The sequence below is a fragment of the Phyllobates terribilis genome, unplaced genomic scaffold, assembly GCF_046119375.1.
Source record: "Phyllobates terribilis strain yellow unplaced genomic scaffold, ASM4611937v1 Scaffold_2__4_contigs__length_985480577, whole genome shotgun sequence".
Taxonomy (NCBI): Eukaryota; Metazoa; Chordata; class Amphibia; order Anura; family Dendrobatidae; genus Phyllobates; species Phyllobates terribilis.
The window spans coordinates 782179153-782204347 of record NW_027362762.1 but is presented as its reverse complement, the minus strand read 5'-3'; the positions used below and the strand labels follow the sequence as shown (position 1 = coordinate 782204347).

The 25195-nt window shown below is 50.0% G+C and overlaps 1 protein-coding gene across 6 annotated transcripts in view; it reads right to left on the bottom strand.

The window, feature by feature from the left end:
- The window catches only part of LOC141228990 (interleukin-5 receptor subunit alpha-like), a 169705-nt gene that overhangs the window by 96346 nt on the left and 48164 nt on the right, over window positions 1-25195 (bottom strand). For 4 of the 6 annotated variants that reach the window (XM_073667379.1, XM_073667384.1, XM_073667394.1 and 1 more), the window contains 2 exons: window positions 14256-14282; window positions 10752-10860 (listed from right to left, as the gene is read on the bottom strand). The exons of 1 other annotated variant lie outside the window; for it this stretch is intronic. In XM_073667379.1, the coding sequence (XP_073523480.1) occupies window positions 10752-10845 (94 nt within the window). In that variant the 5' untranslated portion in view covers window positions 10846-10860; window positions 14256-14282. The remainder of the gene's footprint in view (window positions 1-10751; window positions 10861-14255; window positions 14283-25195) is intronic. One more of the 6 variants, XM_073667373.1, reaches the window with a different exon arrangement.

Genomic DNA, 25195 nt, shown 5'->3' with positions numbered 1-25195 from the left:
GAGGATGGTACATATGTCTGACATCCATGTCCACTCCTGAGGTCTTATGTGTGGAGTCTGAACTGAATTCCGACGACCTTGTTGATGCTGCCCTCTTCTACTCATAAATCCTTCCCAACATCTGCAATGTAGAGTTCCAATGCGCGGGGACATCACACACCAGTCAATGAGCCGGAAACAACAAACACTGCTGAAATATGGCAAGGGCGGTGGAAGCTGTAGGTGACTTTCTCAAATGGGCACACAGGCGGCATACTTTGACAAGCTGATACGGCAGCTCCTGGTAGGTTCTGAGAAACCGCTGAACCATGAGGTTAAGCACATGGGCCAGGCATGGTACGTGTGTGGGCTCGCCTCGCCCCAGAGCTGCCACCATGTTCTGCCAATTGTCACGCACGACCATGCCTGGCTCAGTGATGTCAGCCACAGATCTGCCTGCTCATTCAGAGCTGTCCACAACTCTTTAGCATTGTTTGTTTGTCACCTAAGCATATTAGCTTCAGCACAGCCTGTTGTCTCTTGGCTAAAGCAGTGCTGCAGTGCTTCCAGCTTGCGACTGATGTGGTCATTTCGGAGATGGAGGCTGAAGAGGAGGAGGAGGCTGAGGAGGATGAGATGCGGGAGCTGTAGAAAATGGGGACAACCCTGATTGACCCAGGGCCCACAATCCTCGACGTCGGGAGGACGTGTTCCGTCCCAGGTCAGACTTGGTCCCGGCTTCCACTAGGGTAACCCAGTGTGCCATCAGCAAGATGTACCATCCCTGCCCACAAGCACTTGTCCACATGTTCGTGGTTAGGTGGACTTTCCCAGTAACTTTATTGTTGAGGTCATGGCTAATATTGTGGGACACGTGCTCATGTAATGCGGAGATGGCACACAGGGAGAAATAGTGGCGGCTGGTGACTGAGTACCAAGGGATGGTCGCCACCACCAGGTTGCAGAAAGCTTCCATCTCCACGAGCCTAAAAGGCAACATTTAGAGCGCAAGCAGTCGCGAAATGTGTGAAATTAGTAGTGAGACCTGTGAGGCGTTGGCTGCATATTTGAGCTTGCGTTCCAAGGACTGGGGTAGGAACAACTGAACGCTGCGCTGGGACAAGGACAAGGACTTGCTTGCTGATGGTGCTACTTGAGAGTGTACAACAACAGGTGCAGGGCAGGAGGCATCTTTGCATGCGCCACGGATAGAGGATTGGCTTGCACGCACAACAGCGGAAGAAGCCGTGGTGCCATCCGCAGACACTGTTGCTGGAGCCTGGGGTTCAGCCCACTTAGTCGGGTGCTTTGATGCCATGTGCCTGATCATGCTGGTGGTGATCAGGCTACTAGTTTTGCTATCCCTGCTGATGCTGGCCTGGCAGGTGGTGCAAATGGCCTTTTTGGGTTATCGGCAGAGGCTTTAAAAAATAACCCGACTCGGGAAGACTTAACAGTTGTACTGGCAAGTTCCGTCGTGTTGACGGAACGGTTGCCCGCCTTCTGTCTGCGGCCACCACACTGCATCTTTCTGCCTGTTGTGGTGCTATGCTTCCATCCCCCTTTGTGCTACTGTCATCGCTCTGTATTTCCCCCTGCCAGGTTGGGTCAGTTACTATATCATCTACCACCTCGTCTTCCACTTCCGCACCCTGGTCCTCCTCCTGACTTTCTGTGTGTCTCATCATCGTCCACTTCTTGTGACAGTTTCCCACCGTCGCCTTCGTGTGACCGTGGCTGCTCAAATATTTGGGCATCGCTACATGCGATCTCCTCTTGCCCCGCTTAAAGTGGACTGGGCGAGAGGCCTGAATCTATAAATGGAAAAGTGAACAGCTCTTCGGAGGATCAGGGTGAGGAATATGCGGTCCAGACTCACGGCTGTAACGGGTCTGGGAGGCGGAACCTCTGAGCTACTATACAAGGGGGCGGCCCTTGTAAGGGAGCGGGTGGCGACCAGGAAAGACGGGCTGGAAGTCACAGCAGGAGAACGGGATAGTCTCTGAGTGAACGGGCTGGAGGTCACGGCAAGTGACCGAGGCAGTCTCTGGATGAACGGGCTGGTGGTCACGGCAGGTGAACGGGACAGTCTCTGAGTGAACGGGCTGGAGGTCACGGTAAGTGACCGAGGCAGTCTCTGGATGATCGGGCTGGTGGTCACGGCAAGTGACCGGGACAGTCTCTAGGTAAAGGGTTGGTACAACCTGTGGCGGCTGAAGATAGACGTGAGCTCCCAGGTGAGCAGGCGAGAGTCTCTGGATGAACGGGTGGTCACAGCATGTGACGGCGGAGCCTCCAGGAAGACCAACAGACAGGCGGCAGATGAGCGCTCCCAGGTGAGCGGACAGAAGTCTCTGGACAGGCGGGTGGTCACAGCACGTGACGGCGGAGCCTCCAGGTAGGCTAGCAGACAGGTAGCAGATGAGCGCTCCCAGGTGAGCGGACAGGAGTCACTGGACAGGCAGGTGGTCACAGCACGTGACGGAAGAGCCTCCAGGTAGGCTAGCAGGCAGGTAGCAGATGTGCGCTCCCAGGTGAGCGGGCAAGCTGGTCCATAGACAGACTGACAGGAGTTTGGAAGGCAGACCGTCGGACCTCAGGCAAGCAGGCAGGTAGCTGATGTGCGCTCCCAGGTGAGCGGGCAGGCTGGTCCTTAGACAGACTGACAGGAATGGTAAGGCAGACCGTCGGACCTCAGACTAGCAGGCAGGTAACAAGTAATCAGGCAGGAATCTGGCAGGTAACTGGCAGGTATCTGGCAACGGGACCTGAGGGCTGAAGCACAGGTGAGACACTGGTGCAAACAACATTGCTCGGGCACCTCCATTTTGGAGGAGGTGCCTTATATATGGTGAAGTCCTCCGGCCATTGGCCGGGGACTCCTTAGGACGGCGCGCGCGGCCCCTTTAAGAGGGAGGGAGAGCGCGCGCGCGCGCCCTAAGCACAGTGGCCGGGAAGGAGCGTGCGCTGCCAGCAGAGCGGGAGAGGGACGCCGGGCACGGAGCAGAGCGGTGAGGGGAACAGCGTCCCTGCCTAGCAGAGGGCAGGGACGCCGGCGCTACAGTACCCCCCCCTTTAGGCCCCCCCTTTTTTAGGCCAGACAGAAATTTAGCTAAGATGAGAGGGGCATGGATGTTCTCCCGGGGCTCCACGTTCTCTCCTCAGGACCAAACCCCTTCCAATCTACTAGAAAAAAGGTCTTTCCTCTTACCCTTTTGGTGGCAAGAATGTTCTCTACCTCAAACTCGTCCTCAGCAGAAACCGGAGCAGGAGGCGTACCTGTAGACTTGGAAAAAGAGTTAAGTACCACAGGTTTGAGGAGAGATACATGGAAAGAGTTAGGGATCCGTAAGTTGGCCGGGAGTTTCAATTTATAGGCCACCGGGTTGATCTGGCTGATGACCTCCAGAGGACCGATGAACCGAGGCCCTAACTTGTAAGAAGGTATCTTGAGTCGGACATATTTAGATGAGAGCCAGACTTTATCTCCAGGACGAAATTGTGGAGGATCCAGGCGTTTTTTGTCAGCGTGTCTTTTCATCCGTTCGGACGACTGAAGGAGTGCGGATCGGGTACTCTCCCAAATGGAGGAAAATTTGCTAACGAGAGATTCCGCAGCCGGGTTGTCCACAGAGGTGGAGACAGGAAAAGGAATCCGAGGATGTTGACCGAAGACTACAAAAAACGGGGATTTGGAGGAGGATTCGCTCTGGTGGTTATTATAAGAGAACTCGGCCCATGGTAGGAGATCCACCCAGTCTGAATGATGGGCATTAACGAAGTGCCGGAGGTAACTGGTCAGGTTCTGATTGATCCGCTCCACTTGACCATTGGACTGTGGGTGGTAAGCGGAAGAGAAGTCCAGGGTGACGTCTAGCAGTTTACAGGTGGCTCTCCAGAAACGTGAGGTGAACTGTACCCCACGATCCGACACGATGTGGAGGGGCAGGCCATGAAGACGGAAGATGTGGCGGATAAAGTCTTTAGCCAGCTCGGGTGCAGACGGGAGGCCTGGCAGAGGAATAAAGTGAGCCATCTTGGAAAAGCGGTCAGCGACCACCCAAATGACCGTACAACCGGCAGAGACTGGGAGATCAGTTATGAAGTCCATAGCAATATGCTGCCAGGGGGCAGCAGGCACAGGAAGCGGAAGGAGGCGACCGGCTGGCAGGTGTCTCGGGACTTTGTTGCGGGCGCAGGACACACAGGCAGAAACGAAGTCTATTACGTCCTTGTGCAGGGTAGGCCACCAGTAGTGCCGGGCAATAAGCTGGAGGGTCTTTTTCTGACCGGCGTGGCCAGCTAGTTTAGACGAATGGCCCCAGTGTAGGATCTTCTCCCGATCAGGTACTGAAACAAACGTCTTACCGGGAGGGAGACGATTTAGACTCACGGGAGCCACCTGCATTACTCTGGCGGGATCGATGATATGTTTAGGTTCATCCTCGAGATCTGACACTAGAAAGGATCGGGACAAGGCGTCTGCTTTGACGTTTTTGTCAGCCGGGCGAAAATGAAGAACAAAATCAAAGTGAGCAAAAAACAAGGACCACCGGGCTTGGCGCGGGTTAAGTCTCTGGGCATGCTGGAGGTAAGCCAAGTTCTTGTGGTCAGTGTAAATTATTACCGGGTGAAGAGCCCCCTCGAGCAGGTAACGCCACTCCTCCAATGCCAGTTTGATGGCCAATAACTCTCGGTCTCCTATGGAATAATTGCGCTCTGAGGAGGAGAAGAGTTTTGAGAAGAAGCCACAAGTTACCATCCTCCCGGAAGATGATTTTTGAGTAAGTACCGCTCCGGCTCCAGAGGAGGAGGCGTCAACTTCCAGGAAGAACTGCTTGTTGCCATCTGGGCGATGCAGCACCGGGGCGGAAGAGAAGGCCTGTTTTAGGGAAAGAAAGGCCTCCTCTGCTTCGGGTGGCCACTCTTTGGGATTAGTACCTTTACGGGTGAGCGCAGAAATTGGGGCCGTCCGGGAAGAGAAGTGTGGTATGAAGAGGCGGTAGTAGTTGGCGAAGCCCAGGAATCGCTGAATGGCCTTCAACCCCTCCGGTCGGGGCCATTTCTCGATGGCAGACAGTTTCTCAGGATCCATTTGTAGGCTGGTCTGAGAGATAATGTAGCCCAGAAACGGAAGCGAGGTCTGCTCAAAGAGGCACTTCTCAAATTTAGCGTAGAGATGGTTCTGCCTGAGCCTGAGCAGGACCTGACGAACGTCCCTCCGGTGAGTCTGGAGATCCGGAGAGAAGACCAAGATGTCGTCCAGATACACCACTACGCAGGAGTAGAGAAGGTCCCGGAAGATGTCATTGACCAACTCTTGAAAGACGGCAGGAGCGTTACAGAGGCCAAAGGGCATTACCAGATATTCATAGTGGCCGTCCCGGGTGTTGAATGCCGTCTTCCATTCATCCCCCTGACGGATACGAACCAGGTTGTACGCCCCACGGAGGTCCAGTTTGGTGAAGATTCTAGCCCCCCTCAGACGATCAAATAACTCCGGAATGAGCGGAAGGGGGTACTTATTCTTCACCGTGATCTGGTTAAGGCCTCTATAGTCTATACAGGGACGGAGGGAGCCATCCTTCTTTTTGACGAAAAAGAAGCCTGCTCCCGCCGGGGAGGTAGATTTCCGGATGAATCCCCTGGCCAGATTCTCCTCAATATATTCGGACATCGAGCGGGTCTCAGCAGCGGATAATGGATAAATACGCCCACGGGGAGGAGAAGTACCAGGTAACAGGTCGATAGGGCAGTCGTATGGTCTATGAGGGGGTAGTGTCTCTGCTTCCTTTTTATTAAAGACATCAGCATAAGACCAATATGGGATCGGAAGTCCAGGTAGATTAGCTGGGGTAGGAGAAGGACGGACGGGATGAACGGGAACCAGACAGGTCTTATGGCAGCCCTGTCCCCAGCGAAGGACCTCTCCGGTCTGCCAGTCAAGAACGGGTGCATGTCTCTGGAGCCAAGGTAGACCTAGCAAGAGGGCGTGAGAGAGTCCAGGCAGAACATGGAAGGAGATACTTTCAGAATGCAGCATTCCCACCTGCAGATTAATGGATTCGGTGATGAGTTGGATGGGGCGTGGTAAGAGCCCCCCATCCACGGCAGCAACGGACAAGGGTACAGCCAGAGGTTTGGTGGGGATGCGGTATTTCTCTACCAGGGACTGTGAAATAAGATTCCCGGCTGCTCCAGAGTCAAGTTGGGCTAGTTCGAAATAACGGTTCTCCCCGTAGACGATTGAAACTGACAACAGCAGGGATGGAGAGGATTTATTCTTGTCTAGGTGGACCTCTCTGAGCGAACCTAGACACAGGCGTTTCCCGACCTCTCCGGGCAGGCACGGATCCGGTGCTCCTTACTGCCGCAGTAGAAGCAGGTCCCCTCGGCACGGCGTAAGTCCTGACGGGTCTTGACCATCTTGGTCTGGTCGACCTGCATAGGCTCAGGAGAGTGTACCTGGTAAGAGACAGAAGGAGTGACTAGTTTCTGAAAAGTAGGAGCTAGACGGGGTAATCTCCTCTCATGGGTGACCTCTCTGGCACGCTCCTGGAACCGTAGGTCAATCCGGGTGGCAAGAGTTATTAAGTCATCGAGAGTGGTAGGAATGTCCCGGCCGGCAAGCTCATCTTTAATACGGCCGGACAGACCCTCCCAGAAGACGGATACCAGAGCGTCGTTATCCCAGGCCAGCTCCGAGGCAAGGGTACGGAACCGTATGGCATATTGGCCCACGGTGAGACTTTCCTGACGGAGGCGTAGCAGAGATGATGCGGATGAGGTCTTCCGTCTGGGTTCGTCGAAGACTTTCCGGAAAGCCGTGAGAAAAGCAGGCAAGTTGGATACCAGGGGGTCTCTTCTCTCCCATAGAGGATTTAGCCAGGCCAGGGCCTCCCCGGTGAGATGGGACATGATGAATGCAATTTTGGCCCGGTCGGAGTTAAACTGGTGAGATAATAGTTCAAAGTGCAGGGTGCACTGATTTATGAAGCCCCGAGCCTGGGCGGAGTCGCCTCCGAAGCGAGGAGGTGCAGAAAGCCGGGGTCCGGGGTAAGGTACCATGGTATTGGTGGGCAGCGGGGCTGCCGGGTTGCGAGTCATGGCATTGGCGGAGGTTGCTGGTGGAGCAGTCAAAGTGTCCAGGCGAGTATTGACATTCCGCAGGTGACCCAGGATGGACTCCTGTTGGGACCTTTGACGGGACAGTTCATGACACAAGTCCGAGAGCGAGGGAGCTTGGGTGCCACCGGGTTCCATGGCCCGAGCAAACTGTAACGGGTCTGGGAGGCGGAACCTCTGAGCTACTATACAAGGGGGCGGCCCTTGTAAGGGAGCGGGTGGCGACCAGGAAAGACGGGCTGGAAGTCACAGCAGGAGAACGGGATAGTCTCTGAGTGAACGGGCTGGAGGTCACGGCAAGTGACCGAGGCAGTCTCTGGATGAACGGGCTGGTGGTCACGGCAGGTGAACGGGACAGTCTCTGAGTGAACGGGCTGGAGGTCACGGTAAGTGACCGAGGCAGTCTCTGGATGAACGGGCTGGTGGTCACGGCAAGTGACCGGGACAGTCTCTAGGTAAAGGGTTGGTACGACCTGTGGCGGCTGAAGATAGACGTGAGCTCCCAGGTGAGCAGGCGAGAGTCTCTGGATGAACGGGTGGTCACAGCATGTGACGGCGGAGCCTCCAGGAAGACCAACAGACAGGCGGCAGATGAGCGCTCCCAGGTGAGCGGACAGAAGTCTCTGGACAGGCGGGTGGTCACAGCACGTGACGGCGGAGCCTCCAGGTAGGCTAGCAGACAGGTAGCAGATGAGCGCTCCCAGGTGACCGGGCAGGAGTCACTGGACAGGCAGGTGGTCACAGCACGTGACGGCGGAGCCTCCAGGTAGGCTAGCAGGCAGGTAGCAGATGTGCGCTCCCAGGTGAGCGGGCAAGCTGGTCCATAGACAGACTGACAGGAGTTTGGAAGGCAGACCGTCGGACCTCAGGCAAGCAGGCAGGTAGCTGATGTGCGCTCCCAGGTGAGCGGGCAGGCTGGTCCTTAGACAGACTGACAGGAATGGTAAGGCAGACCGTCGGACCTCAGACTAGCAGGCAGGTAACAAGTAATCAGGCAGGAATCTGGCAGGTAACTGGCAGGTATCTGGCAACGGGACCTGAGGGCTGAAGCACAGGTGAGACACTGGTGCAAACAACATTGCTCGGGCACCTCCATTTTGGAGGAGGTGCCTTATATATGGTGAAGTCCTCCGGCCATTGGCCGGGGACTCCTTAGGACGGCGCGCGCGGCCCCTTTAAGAGGGAGGGAGAGCGCGCGCGCCCTAAGCACAGTGGCCGGGAAGGAGCGCGCGCTGCCAGCAGAGCGGGAGAGGGACGCCGGGCACGGAGCAGAGCGGTGAGGGGAACAGCGTCCCTGCCTAGCAGAGGGCAGGGACGCCGGCGCTACAACGGCTACTGAGACTTGACCGTGTGGTGATGGTTGTGGCTAAGTGATTGGAAGCATTATCTGCTATCCCACCAATAATCTTTTCACACTGCTCTGTGTTCAATAGTGGTGTTCTGTGGTGCCCTATTAATTGCGACAGGAAGGTCGAGCGAGAAGATGTGGATGTTTGTTGTGGCACAATTTCAGCTAGCCCACCGCCTCGACCTTGTCCTCTGCATACACCATCATCACCATCACGTCCACTTCCCCGTCCCTTGCCACGCGCCTTGCCCATTTTAAATGGAGGACAATATTTTCCACGTTCAGTACAAATGGCTGGATTTGAACCGCAGTGATATGTGATACGTGTGATGGAAAACCAAAGTTTTAAATAGCTGGCCTGTAGGTAACTATTTTTTACAGCGACCTCGTGTCAATAACTTTGCTGACACACTGCAACAAAATTTCAATGGAGGCTAGAAATGGCTGAATTTTCAGCGCAATTATATGTGATCCGTGTGATGGACAAACCACAGTTTTAAATATATGGAATTTTAGTTCTTTAATATGGAAAGGATCTGGCTGTATTCTGCAGTGCCAACAGGCAAATGGAGCATAAAAACAGTGTTCTCAGGATTGCTTTTTAAGCAAATAATCAGGATTAAGATCCAAAAAAAAATTATTCCTGGCCCCTGAAACCTGGGGCTATTTCTATAAATATCTGTAAAAGCACAAGCAGACAGACCTGGAATGGACCCACTTGCTATATGCACTGCAGTCTGCCACATACACTGCCTGCCTGCCTAGCACTGATATCTGTGCAGCTGGATTAGTCCTCAGAAGGACTGTTAGATGAGATGGATATGTGTAGAATATGTTGTGGTATACCTACACTAGCTAAGAAACAAGCAAACCTCTCCATAGCTCAGCAGCACCTCTCCCTACACTGCCTGATTCCGGAGTAGACTGTGACGAGCGTGGCGGCGCTAGGCCTGATATAGACCTGATGACGCTGTGCGGCCACCCAATCACTGTAATGCCACAACCAACATGGCTGCGGCATTACAGTGTGTGGCAGACAATCCCTGCATGTTCATTGGCGCTCTTAAGGAGTGCCAAACATGCAGGAAGGGGACCCGAGCTCCCGCCGAGCAACACCGGAAATACTCGGCGAGCGCCGAGCATCTCGAGCAGTGAGATGCTCGGGCGAGCACCGAGCAGTAGCGAGCATGCTTGCTCATCACTACGAGCGATTAGTCCTACCACAACCCTCACCTCATTGCTACACCATGCACTTCTCTTATACATAGTGTACTTACCTACATGTAACTCATTCTCTATCTTCTCTTCAGCCTTCATCTTTATGTCCAGATTTCATTCTAAATCTTATTACTTTATGCTCTAACAATCTCATAATTCTTCAGCACAGCATCACGCGACCAGTTAGTCAGCACCATGTCTGCCTACAGTCATGAGACTGTTATTATCCTTCTCTCTATATTTCTTAATATATTATCAGTATATCTATTATTTATTTTACTCACTTATATAGAGCCACACAGCGCTTTGCAGATCTCATCATCAATGTCCTCATTGGTTCTCACAATCAAAATCCCTATCAGTATGTTTTTGGAGTATCGGAGAAAACTAAAATACCTTGAGGAAATCCACGCGAAAACAGGAATACTCTTTGCAGTTGTCTTTGGTGAGATTTGAACCCTGCAAAGAAAGCAAGAATGCTAACCACTGAGCCACTGTGCTAGTCAGGAGGCTGAACTGTGATCTCTCACATTATAACTGTGTGAAGGAGTCTTTAAAATCTTCAGTATTGGAGGCTCTGTGGTTAACACTGTTGCTTAGCAGCGCTGGGATCCTGGGTTCAAATCCCACCAGGGACAACATCTGTAAGGAGTTTATATGTTCTGCCTGTGTTTGCGTGGGTTTCCTCCAGGTTCTCTGATTTCTTCCCACACTTCAAAAGCAGACTGATTCTGAATTGAAATTGTCGCCAATGGGGACAGTGACGATAATGTCTGTAAAGCGCTATGGAATTAATGGCACTATATAAATGAGTAAAATTTAAAAGTAAATAATCTGTGATATGAGTTTTTATCCTAGTGGATAAAGTGTGTGGTACAGTTCATCAAAGAGGAACTTCAATTGACTGGGATGGTGATCCTCCCCCTGAAGGGCACAGAAAATAATTTAATTCCCAGGGGATCACCATGTGGAAACATGACCTAATTGAAGAGAAGTATGCATTACCTGGAGCATTTACAATTTTGCTATACAGTATATGCAAAATTTGAAAAGTAGAAAAACTTTTCTGTCATATACTTACAGTTTATGCTGCCATCTGTTACATAGACATGGTGGCAAGTCATCATGAATGCCAGAAGTATTGTCCAAACGTGTTCACTTTCATGATTAGCCATATTTGAATGTGATCCCTTAAATACATGAAAATTTTAATATTCTTTAAGATCTACGCATTAAGGAATTTTATTAATTTATGTATAGAATTTTTTTTCTATTAGATCGTTAATGAAATGAAGGATGAAGTTGAAATTCAATGCTATATGTGACAAAACTAGTCATTGATATTTTATATTACAGTCCTTATAGATCTCCTATGAGTACTATGTACTCTAAATGAATTAAAGGGGTTGTCCGATCTAAATCTACAAGTCTACAATCACTTTATCTCACTTTATGTGACTGAGGACTTGTGAATCCTCACATCGCTTGCACTACACACTGTGAGGATTCTCCGGTGTCATGTGACCACAAGATTGCTATATGCATACTCCCAACCACAATCGGACTAGATGGACTCCTGCACTGCATGCTGTGAGGATTCTCCAGTGTCCTGTGACCACAACTATGCTATATGCATACTCCCAACCACAATCCCACTAGACGGACGCGTTCACAGCACACTATGAGGATTCTCCGGGTCATGTGACCGCAACTATGCTATTTGCATACTCCTGACCAAAATCCAACTATATGGGAGCAGCCTTACTCAATGCAAGTGTATTGAACGTGGCCAAAAGCGGTCTAGTTAGTATGTGGCCTGGAGTATGTGACGCGCCCCCTGGGCCAGTGTTGTTTGGGGATACCCGGAGCCGGATCAGATGGGGGTCGTAGTCTCCGAGTGGCGGTGACCCGGTCCGTGCCCAGGGTGTCAAGCTCAGTGTGTGGCAGTCCTACAGATGTTGCTGGATGTTCTTTCGTGTCGACTACGCCACCCGTTGATTTGCGGTTAATACGGCCGCCGCTGCAGCAGGGTCCGCTGAGGCTGGTGGTGTGTGTGCAGCTTCTGGTGGTATAACCCCCAACGGGAGGGGTATAGCCTCAGGGGGTCAGTTGTAGAGGGTGGTGGTTGTGGTGGTGCAGTGAGGATGGTATTAAGACTCAGAGTCGGGCTGTGCAGTTCAGGGTGTTTACTTACTGCTGTTGTTCTGGTCACTCCGGCCTTGAGTGACCGCCCGAGCCGTGCTGCGTCCACCAGGTCCTGGACTCGGCCAACCCCCAGGTAATTCTGGAGCGTGATCCTGAGCTCCCTTTCTGACGTTCCTTTTCTCTGGCCTTCCCCACCAGGGATCCACCTATGTCCGGCTCCCTCGGGTCTCTTGGTGGGTACACCTCCTCTGGGTTCCCTGACCCTATACTTGGTCTGCCTTCCTGGTGGATTTAGTGGGGGGGTCGTGGCAGATCCTGCCCACAACCTCCGGTCTCTGGCTGAGGATTAGTGCCCTCCACCAGCTTGGGATCCGGTACCCTTGTGCCAACCCTTCACCCTGTTGCTTGAATTTGGGCTCTTGGGGTTCCCTCTTCTTCCCCTCTGGGTCCTTCTGACTCCTCTCTCTCTTCTTTCAGGACTGCTTGACCCTCTACAACAGACTGACTAGTAGCTGTCTGCCTGTCTGACCCTGATCTAAGATGGTTCCCACCTTATATACTCCCTCTATGTGTGAGCTCAGGTGACCAGCACCCAATGAGCTCCTAGCTTTACTCAGACTGCTCCCCCTATCTGCCCCTACACTACTGGGATGTTCCACCCCCCTCCCACTCCAGCCAGGGACAGACACTATCGTACCTGCACATAAACTGGTGGGAGTACCGTCGATCTGTCCCCCGGAAATGGGATGTATGTAGTGTATGCAGCCTACTGAGCTCAGTTCCACACTCCATCCTTACCCGGGAGTGGAATACCACACCTCTGGCTTGAGGTGTAATACCCCTGTAGCAGCCGAATCCTCAGGGTGCTACATATGCATATCTTATACTTGCAGTCACATGAGAATCCTCACGGTGAGCAGTGAGTGCGATGTGAGGATTCACAAATCTGCAGTCAAATAGAGTGACTGCAGACTTGTAGCTTTATATCAGACAACCCCTTTAAACAAATACTAAACATTAGACATGTCTAGATGCCTCTCAATATTGTATAGACTCATGTTTTTCAATTTAATCTTTAAATCATGATATTGAAGACACTAAGCTGCCTATATGAGGCATCTTTATGGGGATGCAAAATATCTGAAAAGGGTTTTTGACAGATTAAAAAAGTAGTCCCCAAATGATTGAATGAAAAAACAAACACAGCAGAGTACTCAACCTTCACCAATTCTGTGCTGCTCCAGTCAGCTCTCTGCTGCTGCCATAGTAAAGCCATGGCTACAGACAATCACTGAGCTCATGAATTCTGCCGATGCAGATGGCACGAGCTGCTAAGCTGGGTGATTGGTTGCAGCAGTGATATGCACCTGTTTGAAAATGGCAAACCCTTTAAAGATTTTTTCTACTTTATTTTCAAAAATGTGTTTGAAATAGTGTTTTGCAACAAAGAAGAATCAAACTCATCAAAATTTTTATCCTAATAAATTTCAGTCATCACATTATATAGCACTGTGTACTTAGAATTGCACATTTTGCCCTTCTACCCAGTTAATTCTTGTTTTCCATTAGGTCTGTGACATCACATGATTAAAAACTGACTAGCCAAATCCTTATAAGCTCTATGTAGAAACAGGAGGTGAATTTTCCCTGTATGAGTCATGAGTCACTGCAAAAGTCAATGGCAGGGGGAAGGAGAGAGCAGCTGGTCAGGCGCTGAGGAGGGGAATTATAAATGCAGGAACAAGAGACTTCCTGTTTCTAAACAGAGCAAAGAGAAGAATTAGCTGGGTAGAATGGCAAAATGAGCAATTGTGAGTAAGCAGTGCTACATAATATGATGATTGCAATATATTAGGAGGATAAAATTTTGATGCAAGGGCTTCTTTAATAATATCTCTAAACTTAGAGACTGCATGGCTTCTCCTGTTTTCAAAATGGCAGTTGATGGAGGATCATGTGAACAGTCCTGTCCATCAGCCCCTTTTTATTGAAAATTACTGTGCATGAGAAAGCAATTTTACAATTAGAGGAGGCTGATGGTTGGGTCACATGTACCTCCACCAGCAGCTATTTTATGAAAAGGAGTGCAGCGTAGTCTGGAAGGAATGCTATACTTACAAGCAGGCATCGTTTCACAAAGGAGAAAATCCTGTAATCCCACAACATTTATCCAGAAAATTATCGAAGCCCATATATATTATGTATCATGAGATAGTCAATATTGAGACAAAAAGGTATAACTTGAACAGGTGACACATTTTAGGGCTTGGTTCCTCTTTTCCAGCAGAGATTTTTTTGAAGAAAGAGATCCAAACCCTTAAATTATTCCATGTATGGAGGGCATGTAATAATGAGTTAAGAAGATCCATATTACTGCTTTTTAATTCTTTAGCCCCTAGGTAACATCCACCATACATTTATGACAGATATGTACACTTACTTTATAGAACAGACCCGGGAGCTTACCCTGCAACATAGAGCACATGTTTTAAAGGAGGAAAATAGAAAAAAAAAATTTAAGCAAAAAATATGGTCATGATGTTCTGTTAAGGAGGAGGGTGTCTGCTGCTGACACTGTTACAGGAGTAATATCCCCCAATTCTGTCAGTATTCCCCAAAAAGGCATATATGGTCCCCCTCTTCCTATTATACGTGGCCCTCATCCCCATCTTGGTATGCGTGGCACCCTTGATCCCCATCCTGTTATGCATGGCACCCCTGATCCCCATACTGTTAAGCATGACACCCCTGATCCCCATCCTGTTATGCATGGCACCCCTGATCTCTATCCTGGAATGCATGGCACCCCTCCATCCTAGTATGCATGGCACCCTTGATTCCCATCCTGGCATGCATGGCACCCCTGATCCCCATCCTGTTATGCATGGTGTCAGGGACAACACCGGGGAGATCACACAATACCCCACCACTGTCGTCACTCTGTCAAGAATTCACTGGATTGACCAGGGATTCGCGAGCACACGATCCCGATTGCCCACTACGTAGCTATCGGCAAGTGAGCAGAAAGCATATGGCGTCACACCTCCAGATTCCAACACATGGAATATGTGTATATACCCCAGTATGGTTACTGCCAGCTTCATGATAGACCAATTATTATTATCATTCGCTGCCACCACCGGCCAGTTGAAATATAATACAGGCACGGTCAGGTGCCTCTGTCCTGGTAGCGTATATGGCTTCGGGGGAGGGAACAATTACAGAGAAAAGAAACAGGACTATTACACTTTATGTTTAATCCAAAATGGAGGCAGTGTTTAGGAAAAATATACAAGATTTTACAAATGGAGACATTACAATACAGAATTTACAGTTACACAAAATAAACAGGATTAAAGAAGAAACTTACTATATGGTTCGCAGAGACGACTGAATATAGCTGGAGAGGAACTCTCCTATGGCCATTCAGTGAATGGGATCCTTTGCTATAATAAATGTATACTCCCGGCAATGAATACTGATCCATCCTCAGTGGATTCTTTTATGCTGAAGGTAGAGACCTTCCCCCACCCCTCTGTGCTGACATCATGGGCTGGTTTCTAGCCTTCATCATTTTATTAGAATCGCCACTTCTGGGATAATTTCTCGCTGGTTGACCGCAGCAGCCCAAAAATGATACTATATTTTCAGTTATGAATTTACCTTTCTCCAGAGACCACACACGATATAGCTGCGATCCGTTATTTTATTACTGTTGCGCCACAGCTCCCCGGAGGGGCTTACGGCTATGAAAAAATAAGCATATTGTTCCTTAGCTGACCCTGTCACTAAAAATATGGGTCCAATTATTATCGGATCCATATTTTGCATCGGCTCCGGCCCGGCTACAGACCTCTGTTAAATTCCCTTTGGGAATACAACCTTCTCAGCTAGCTGTAAATTTATCACAAGCCTGTGTTAATTGGGTTTGGTAGCACCTTTTGGGCTAGCATTTGTTTACAAGTCACTGCATAGGAGCAGATGGTAGATTGTCAGCTCTTATCTCCTGACAAATACTATGGGGAGGAGGGAAGATGGGTCTGTGAGAGAGACTTCTTAATATCTTCTTAGATATTTTTCTGACACATGGCACCCCTGATCTTCATCCTGGAAAGGATGGCACCCCTCCATCCTGGTATGCATGGCACCCCTCCACCCTGCAATGCATTTCAACCCTGATCACCATCCTGGTATGCATGGCACCCCTGATCTCCATCATGGTATGCAAGGCACCCCTCATCCTGGTATGCATGGCACCCCACCATCCTGGTATGCATGGCACCCCTGATCCCCTTCCTGGTATGCATGGCACCCCTCATCCTGGTATGCATAGCACCCCGATCCCCCATCCTGGTATGCATGGCACCCCTCCATCCTGGTATGCATGGCACCCCTGATCTCCATCCTGGTATTCTTGGCATCCCTCATCCTTATCCTGTTATGCATGGCCCACCTCATCTCTCTTCCTGGTATGCATGGCCCCCCTTATCCCTCTTCCTGGTATGCATGGCCCCCTCAACTCTCTTCCTGGTATGCATGGTACCCCTCATCCCTCTTCCTGGAATGCGTGACACCCCCATCCTGGTATGCATGGCCCCCCAATCCTCATCATGCTTCACAGAAAAAAAAATAAACACGTCTACTCACTAGTAGTGATGAGCGAGAACTAAAATGCTCGGGTACTCGTTGCTCGGGTCGAGCACATTGGAACACTCGGGTGCTCGACCCGAGCAACGAGCCCAATGTAAGTCTATTGGAAACTCGAGCATTTTTCAAGCCGCTCCCCCTGGCCGTCTGCAGAGGGCCTAAAAATTGCCTAAATCGATGGGAACAGTGCTCAAATGACATGGGAATAGCATGGGTAAGACCCCTGGAAGCATCTCTGACTCCCAGATCATTGCTGTCAACAACATTGTCAGAGTATTGCGCCACTTTTATGGACTCACAATAAAACATAAAAAAATATGTTAAGGAACATCCTTTCCAGGGTAATGACTTGTATAAAAGGCAAAAGAAATAACCAAAAACAAAAATACTCCTCCACACCTTGGGCTATGTTCACACATGGCGTTTTTGATGCGTCTTTGCACTTTTGCATTGCTTTCAACCGTGACAAATGCATTCATCAGGAAATGTCATTTTAACATTTTACAACCTTATTTGGCCATGTGGTGTGCGACACATCATCAGACACATGCATACAGTGCTGAAAAGAAATGGGAACAGCATGGGGAAGACCTCTGGAAGCATCTCTGACTCCCAGGTCACTGCCAAAAAGTGTGCCCATCATAAATGATCCTTGGCGCATGCGAAGATGCCTCCCGCCATGCACCTGTCATTGCAGACTTGCAACAATCACGGTCCACGTCCTTGTCCCAGTGCAGCGTTCAGTTGTCCCTACCCCATTCCTTGGAATGCAAGCGCAAGTATGCAGCCAGCCACCCACCAACCCACAAGCTGCAATTCTATACTGCCAAATTTTTGACAGCTGCTTGCACTTGAAATGTGGCCTTTTAGGCTCGTGGAGGCAGAAGTTTTTCATAACCTCATGCCGGCAGCGGCCGGGTGTCCATACTCGGTCCCCAGCCGCCACTGTTTCTCCCGGTGTCGTCTCCGCCTTCCACAAGCATGGGTCCCACAACATTACCCATGCCCTCCCCAGTGCACTTACTGGGAAGGACTGCCTAACCACAAACACGTGGACAGGTTAATGTGGCCAGTGACGGTACGGAGCCAGTCCACAGCTTTTTTTGCTGAGTTGTATTTCACCAGAGCCATATTCTTTAGCTCGGTGAAAGGACTGGCATAGAGGGGAACCGTATCTACTCTGGGTGTCATTTCTCCCAGGAAGTCCTCTAAAGCAGCTTTTGCAGAAGCAATGGCAGCCCGTCCAACATCAACTCGCACTTCTCGGTGGTGCTTTGACACACAAACATCTTTCTTTGCGCATTTAATTTCATGACTGCAGAGTTGGGCAATGGCCTGATCTGCAATCCAGTTTGAGAAATAACATGCATAAGCACGTCCGATCCACATTAAAAAAACAGCCATAGAGGGTACAAGAACCTTCCCCCATGCTTTTCTTAGCTATGGCAGCTTCTCGGCAGGGTTGGATGGACCCACCAGAAAACCGGAGGCTCCTACGGTGGATTCTCCTTTAGGAGAGTTCATAGTGCCGAGGTGAGGCCATGAGGATGATAGAGGCCACCATCTGCTTAGTTTTCTTTTACTTGGAATGCAAGCGCAAGTATGAAGCCACCCAGCCACCCACCCACAGGCTGCAATACTAAACTGCCAGATTTCTGGGCAGCCGCTTGCTCTTGAAATGGGGCTTTTTAGGCTCGTGGAGGCGGAAGCTTTTAACAGCCTCATGCTGGCAGCGGCCGGCCGTCAATACTCGGTCCCCAGCCGCCACTATTTCTCCCGGTATCGTCTCCGCCTTCCACTAGCACGGGTCCCACAACATTACCCGTGCCCTCCCCAGTGAACTTACTGGGAATGACCGCCTATCCACAAACACATGGTCAAGTGAATGTGGCCAGGGACGGTACAGAGCCAGTCCACAGCTTTTTTTGCTGAGTTGTATTTCACCACAGCCATATTCTTTAGCTTTGTGAAAGGACTTGGGAAACCATATTAACTCAAGCTGTGATTTCTCCCAGGAAGTCCTCTAAAGCTGCTTTCACTTGAAATGTGGCCTTTTAGGCTCGTGGAGGCGGAAGCTTTTCACAACCTCATGCCTCGTGTCCTTACTTGGTCCCCAGCCGCCACTATTTCTCCCGCTGTTGTCTCCGCCTTCTACAAGCGCAGGTCCCTGAACATTACTGCTGGTACTTTTCTGTGGGAATCTGATTGCCTCCTACCAGCCTGCAATATTTCCAGTAAACTATGGTACGACGCCATGGTATTAGCACTGCCCCCAGTACCAGTAGCGAAGCCTTCCCCAATTTCCTTCTCAGGAATTTTATTTGGTAGACTGAGTGGCTGCCCAAATACATTAGCTTCTCACAAAGGAGCTGAAGATAGAGTGGCAGTAGGTGCAAGTTTCTCCAGCCTGTTAGATACCAGAGGGTGAACGGCAGTACATTGGATCAGTGGTTAGCAGTGAAGCTTTGCAGCGCTGGGATCCTTGGTTCAATTCCCAGCAAGGACAACATCTGCAAGGACTTTGTATGTTCTCCCCGTGTTTGCGTGGGTTTCCACATCAGTAAAAAAGCAGCCATAGAGTGTTCGGGAACCTTCCCACACACTTTTCTTAGCCAGGACTGCTTCTTGGCAGGGTTGGACGGTCCCACCAGAAAATCCTCTGGTGTGCCCTGGCTTCTACATCAGGAGAGTTCATGATAGCGCTAACTTTGCAGCTGCTATGGGGCTCTTGAGCGGGGGAGAAAGGTGAGCCCTCAATCAAATCTTCTGGTGGGCCCAATGTTTTTCATTCTGAAACAGATTCTCCGTGGGAGTTGTATTTCACCACAGCGATATTCTTTAGCTCGGTGAAAGAACTGGCATAGAGGGAAACCTTATCTACTCCGGCTGTCATTTCTCCGTCACCAGGTTCTGCCCATTGTCACACACGACCATGCCTGGCTGTATGTTCAGCGGTGAGAGCCACAGATCAAACTGCTATGTTACAGCTTTCAACAACTCTGCAGCGCTGGGCGGTTTGTCACCTAAGCATTAAGCATGTTATCTTCAGCACAGCCTGTTGCCGCTTGGCCAAGGCAGTGCCGCAGTGCTGTCAGCTTGTGACTGATGTGGTCATTTCGGAGATGTAGGAGGAGGTGCAGGAGCTGAACAATGTGATTACATTGAGGTTACATTGGCAACTCTGTTTTTATACTAAAGAAAGATCCTACTGTTTTGGGTTTTTTTACGTTATTTTTTTAAGGCAAATGCATTCACCAGGAAATGTCATTTTAACATTTTACAACCTTATCTGGCAATGTGGTGTGTGACAGATCATCAGACACATCCTGTTTTATTGATGATGGAGAGACTCTGAAAGACACAGAGCAGGGCCACAGTAACGAGTACGACATGTTCCCATTAGAAAGGAGAGAGTCTGCTATACAGTTATAGGGTATGCAGTGAGTCCAACTGCTGACCAAATTTAGGAAAAACCCCACTAAGAAATTAAAGACACATAGAGCAGGGCCACAGTAATGACAAATTCCCATTAGAAAGGAGAGAGTCTCCCACAGTGTTGGCCTACGCAGTGAATGCAAGGGCTGCCAAAAATTTAGAGGCACTTCAATGCCCCTTAGAAGAGACGTGGAGGAGGGCCTCATAAAAAAATGTTCCCATTAGAAAGGAGCGGGCCTCCTATACTTGTAATGCCCATGCACTAAGTGTATGGGCTGACAAACATTTACCCCTGGGGGGTATACATGAACATACTGTATAAAACATTTTTTTTTTACGGGCATCATAAACACTAGTGTTGAGCGAGCATGCTTGACACTGTTCGGTACTCACCCGAGCATCACGCTACTCGGGATGTTCGGCGAGCACCCAGCATTTCCCGGTTACTCGGGCGGGTGCTCGGGTCTCCGCCCTGCATGTTTGGCGCTCTTTACAGAGCCAATGAACATGCAGGGATTGCCATCCAGTCACTGTAATGCCGCAGCCATGTTGTTTGTGGGCATTACAGTGATTGGCTGGCCGCACAGCGTCACCTCGAGTATTTAAAACCGGGCGCCGCCATCTTGGACACAGTCGCTCCGGATTAGACAGTGTAGGGACAGCGCTGCTGAGCTAGGGAGAGATTTATCCTGCGAAATAGTTAGTGTAGGGTCTGTAAAGGCTGCCAGATCAAACAAACAGTCCTTCTCAGGACTAATATCCATCCCAGATATCAGGCAGTCTGGCAGGCAGGCTGTTTAGGAGACGCAGTTGTAATACCAGCAAACGCTGCATTACAGTCCTGTGTGCTCCTGTTTCTGAAATTGCTGGACTTAGCTCCAGGTCTCGGGGGCCAGTAAAATCCTTTTTTTTCATCTAAATCCTCTTTTTTTTTCCCTCCTTCACACTGTACAAATACCCGTCTTATTAACCTATTGGTGTCCCCCCCCCAGCCAAAAAAAAAAAGTGTGTCTCTGATTTTTCAGACACAGATATAGCTGTTGAAAAGAGTCTGGTATAGGCCACAGAAACAGAAGTGTGGTTTTGCAGTTCCAAGGGGCAAATCTCTGTAGTATCCAGTTTTTGGCCTTTTGTATCTAAAAAAAACAGTTAGAGTGTGTCGCTCACTGTTCAGCCGCAAATCTATATATTTTAAAAAGTCTAGTATACACCAGTAAATTAAAACTGTGGTTTTGCTGTTCCACGGTAAAAAATCTCTCTAATCCTGTTTTTGCACATTTTTTGCCTTAAAAAAAACAGTAGTGTCTCCTGACTGTTCTGACACAAAAATATATCTGTTGAAAATAGTCTGTTGTAGGCCCGACAAATCCCAGTGTGGTTTTGCAGTTCCACTGGTCAAATATCTGCAGTATCCCGTTTTGGGCCTTTTGTATCTAAAAAAAAAACAGTTTGAGTGTGTCGCTCACTGTTCAGCCGCAAATATATATATTTAAAATTTTATGGTATACCCCAGTAAACAATAACTGTGGTTTTGCCATTCCACGGTAAAAAATCTCTATTATTCAGGTTTTGGTATTTTTTCCGTAAAGAAAAACAGTAATAGTTTCTCCCTGATTGTTCTGATTGTTTAAAAGAGTCGGGTGTAGGCCAGAGAAATAGAACTGTGGTTTTCCTCTTCCACGGTTCTAATCTACTTTTTATTACCCTTTTTCCATTGATAGTGCGAGTGTAAGCTATTTTACTTCCTTTACAATGGGCAAGGCGCGTGGCAAGGGACTTGGAAGTGGACATTCTGGTGATAGTGCGTGCAGAGGACGGGGCCATGGCCAAGGTGAAAATGTGCCACAACCAACAGCCACATCTTCTCGCTCCCACATCTTGACCGAATTACTAGGGAAACACAGAACAACACCAGTATTGCGAACTGATCAGTGTGAACAGGTTATTAATTGGATAGCAGATAATACTTCCAGTTACCTGAGCACCACCACCTCCAGTCTGTCTTCCCCACAGTCAACTCTTTGTAGCCGTGAGTCTCGACCGCATACTCGTCCTCACCCTGATACTCCTTCCTCCCACCATGCCGAGTGTCATCAGACAGCAACTGATCCCACACATGGACACTCTGAAGAGCTGTTCACTGGTCCATTTCCATATTTGTGCCCCTCATCTGCTCTACTTGAAGTGGTGGAAGAGGAGATCCCATGTAGCGGTGCCCAAATATTTGAATAGCCACGGCCACAATAAGTCGACGCTGGCAATTTGTCACAAGAGGTGGACGATGACGAGACACAATTGTCAGGAAGTGAGGAGGAGGATCGTGGTGCGCAAGTGGAAGAGGAGGAGGTGGTGGATGATCTAGTAACTGACCCAACGTGGCAGGAGGACATGCAGAGTGAGGCCAGCAGCACACAGGGGGAGGGAGGCAGAGTACCTCAACAGGCAGGAAGAAGCAGTGTGGTGGCCGCAGACAGAAGGCAGGCAACCGTTTCCCGTAACACCAACACGAGGGACGTTGCCAGTACAAGCGGTAGGTCTTCCAGAGTCTGGAGTTTTTTTAAAGACTCTGCTGATAACCCCAAAAAGGCCATTTGTACCTCCTGCCATGCCAGCATCAGCAGGGGTGACAAAACTACCAGCCTGACCACCACCAGCATGATCAGGCACATGGCAGCAAAGCACCCGACTTTGTGGGGCGAACCCCAGGGTCCACGACCAGTGTCAGCGAGTGTCACCACTGCTTCTTCCGCTGTTGTGCGTGCAATAGAACCAACCCCCTGTTGTGTGTGCAAGGCAATCCCCTGTCCATTCTGCATGTAAAGATGCCCCCTCCTCTCAGTCTTCACTTGTTATGGCAGTTTCTCAAGAAATAGCATGAACGTCCACGTCCCACCGCAGCGTTCAGTTGTCCATATCCCAGGCCTTTGAACGAAAGCGGAAATTCGCAGCTAACGCCCCACAGGCCACAGTCCTAAATTTGCACATTTCACGACTGCTTGCGTTGGAAATGCTGCCTTTTAGGCTGGTGGAGACGGAATCTTTCCGCAACCTTATGGCGGTGGCCATCCCTCGGTACTCGGTCCCCAGCCGACACTATTTTGCCCGGTGTGCCATCCCTTCACTGCACGTGTCCCAAAACATCTGCCGTGCCCTCAACAACGCAGTTACTGGGAGAGTCCACCTGACAATGGACACGTGGACAAGTGCTTGTTGCCAGGGACGGTACATCTCCCTGACGGCACACTAGGTAAACATAGTGGAAGCCGGGACCCAGTCGGACCTTGGGACAGAACACATCAACCCCACACTGAGGATTGCGGGCCCTATGTCAGTCAGAGTTGCCCCCACAGTGTACAGCTCCAGCACTTCATCCTCCTCCTCCTCTTCATGTTCAGCCTCCATCTCAGATATCACCACATCAGTTACAAGCTGGAAGCACTGCAGTACTGCCTCCACCAAGCGGCAACAGGCTGTGCTGAAACTCATAAGCTTAGGTGAGAAACCTCACACTGCTTGTGAGTTGTGGACAGCTTTGAAAAAGCAGGCAGATCTGTGGCTGAGACTGCTGAACCTACATCCAGGCATTGTCGCGTGTGACAATGGCCGTAACCTGGTGGCGGCTCTGAGGCGAGGCGAGATCACACCCGTACCATTACTGGCTCATGTGCTTAACCTCATGGTTCAGCGGTTTCTTAAATCGTACCCCGAGTTGCCAGATCTGCTCGTGAAAGTATGCCACCTGTCAGCTCATTTTCGCAAGTCGGCTACAGCTTCCGCCGCTCTTGCTGTGTTGCAGCAGCATTTGCAGCTTCCGGCACACCGACTGGTGTGTGATGTCACCACACGTTGGAACTCTACCCTCCACATGTTGCTAAGGATTTGTGAGCAGAAGAGAGCAGTTGTGGAGTACCAGCTGCAACAAGGCCGTCGATATTCAGGTCAGACTCCACACATAAGACCTCAGGAGTGGACCAGGATGTCTGACATATGTACTATCCTGACAGACTTTGAGGAGGCCACCCAGATGGTGATTAGTGTCAGCATTCCACTTGTCTGTCTTTTGCAACGCTCTCTGCAGAGAATTAAAGAGGAGGCATTGCAGCCAGAGTATGATGAGATGGATCAAGAATCCGTAGCGGTTGATTACACACAGCCCAGCCTCATCTCATCCCAACGTGCATTGGGGGACAATGAGGGAGAGGAGGAGGAGGAGGAGGAGGAGTAGGAGGAGGAAGAACAGGATCTGGTATCATGCGCTGTAGACGGTAGTACCTCTACAACTGTCATACCATCGGTTCAGCGTGGGTGGCCTGAGGACAGGGGGGAGGAGGAGGAGGAGAGCATGGTCAGTCATCATCTTGGTAAGGACACGAAAATCTTGCCCGTTACCAGTCTGGCACGCATGGCTGACTTTATGTTACGCTGCCTTAACCGTGACCCTCGCGTTGTCAAAATGTTGGGTGACAGTCATTACTGGTTGGTGACACTTGTAGACCCCGGCTACAAGGAGAACTTTCACTCTCTTATTCCTGAGGTGGAGAGGTCTACAAAAATGGGGCAGTACCAGAAGGCCCTTGCTGCAGAACTCTTAAAAAAATTCCCACCTGAACACGCTACTGGCAGAGGTCACAGTTCGTTGTTGCCCAACCAAGGCGTACATGCGAGAGAGACGCAACTACAATCCAGCAGAGGCAGGGGAACACTGTCAACATTCTGGGACAGTTTTCTCAGACCCTCCCTCCGGACAGACGCTGAGGCGCGGGGTACTCTCACAAGGAGTGGAAAGTTTCAAAAGATGGTTAGGGAGTACCTTGCCGACCATACCAGCGTCCTCCGTGATTCCTCTGTGCCTTTTAATTATTGGGTATCCAAGCTGGACACTTGGAATGAACTCGCTCTGTACGCCTTGGAGGTCCAGGCCTGCCCTGCCGCTAGTATGTTATCGGAGCGTGTTTTTAGTGCCGCTGGGGCAATTATAACTAATAAGCGCACTAAAAATGCTGACAAGCTGACCCTTATCAAAATGAACAAGGGCTGGATTGGGCCAGACTTCTCATCACCACCAAATGACAGCAGAGTAACAAAGTCAAATCCACTGTGTTATTTCGGGAGGTGTATTCACATGCACCGCTTCACTCCCACACATGGGTATACGCTTCCTCATTTCGGCTGTTTTAAGCTCTTCTCCTTATCCTCAGCCTCCACCACCACTATACCACCAGGGTGACCGTGGTCCGTGTTGCTATTATTGAAAGTTCCTCCATCCTGTTTTTTGTCAGCTTTTGCTTGGAAGGCATA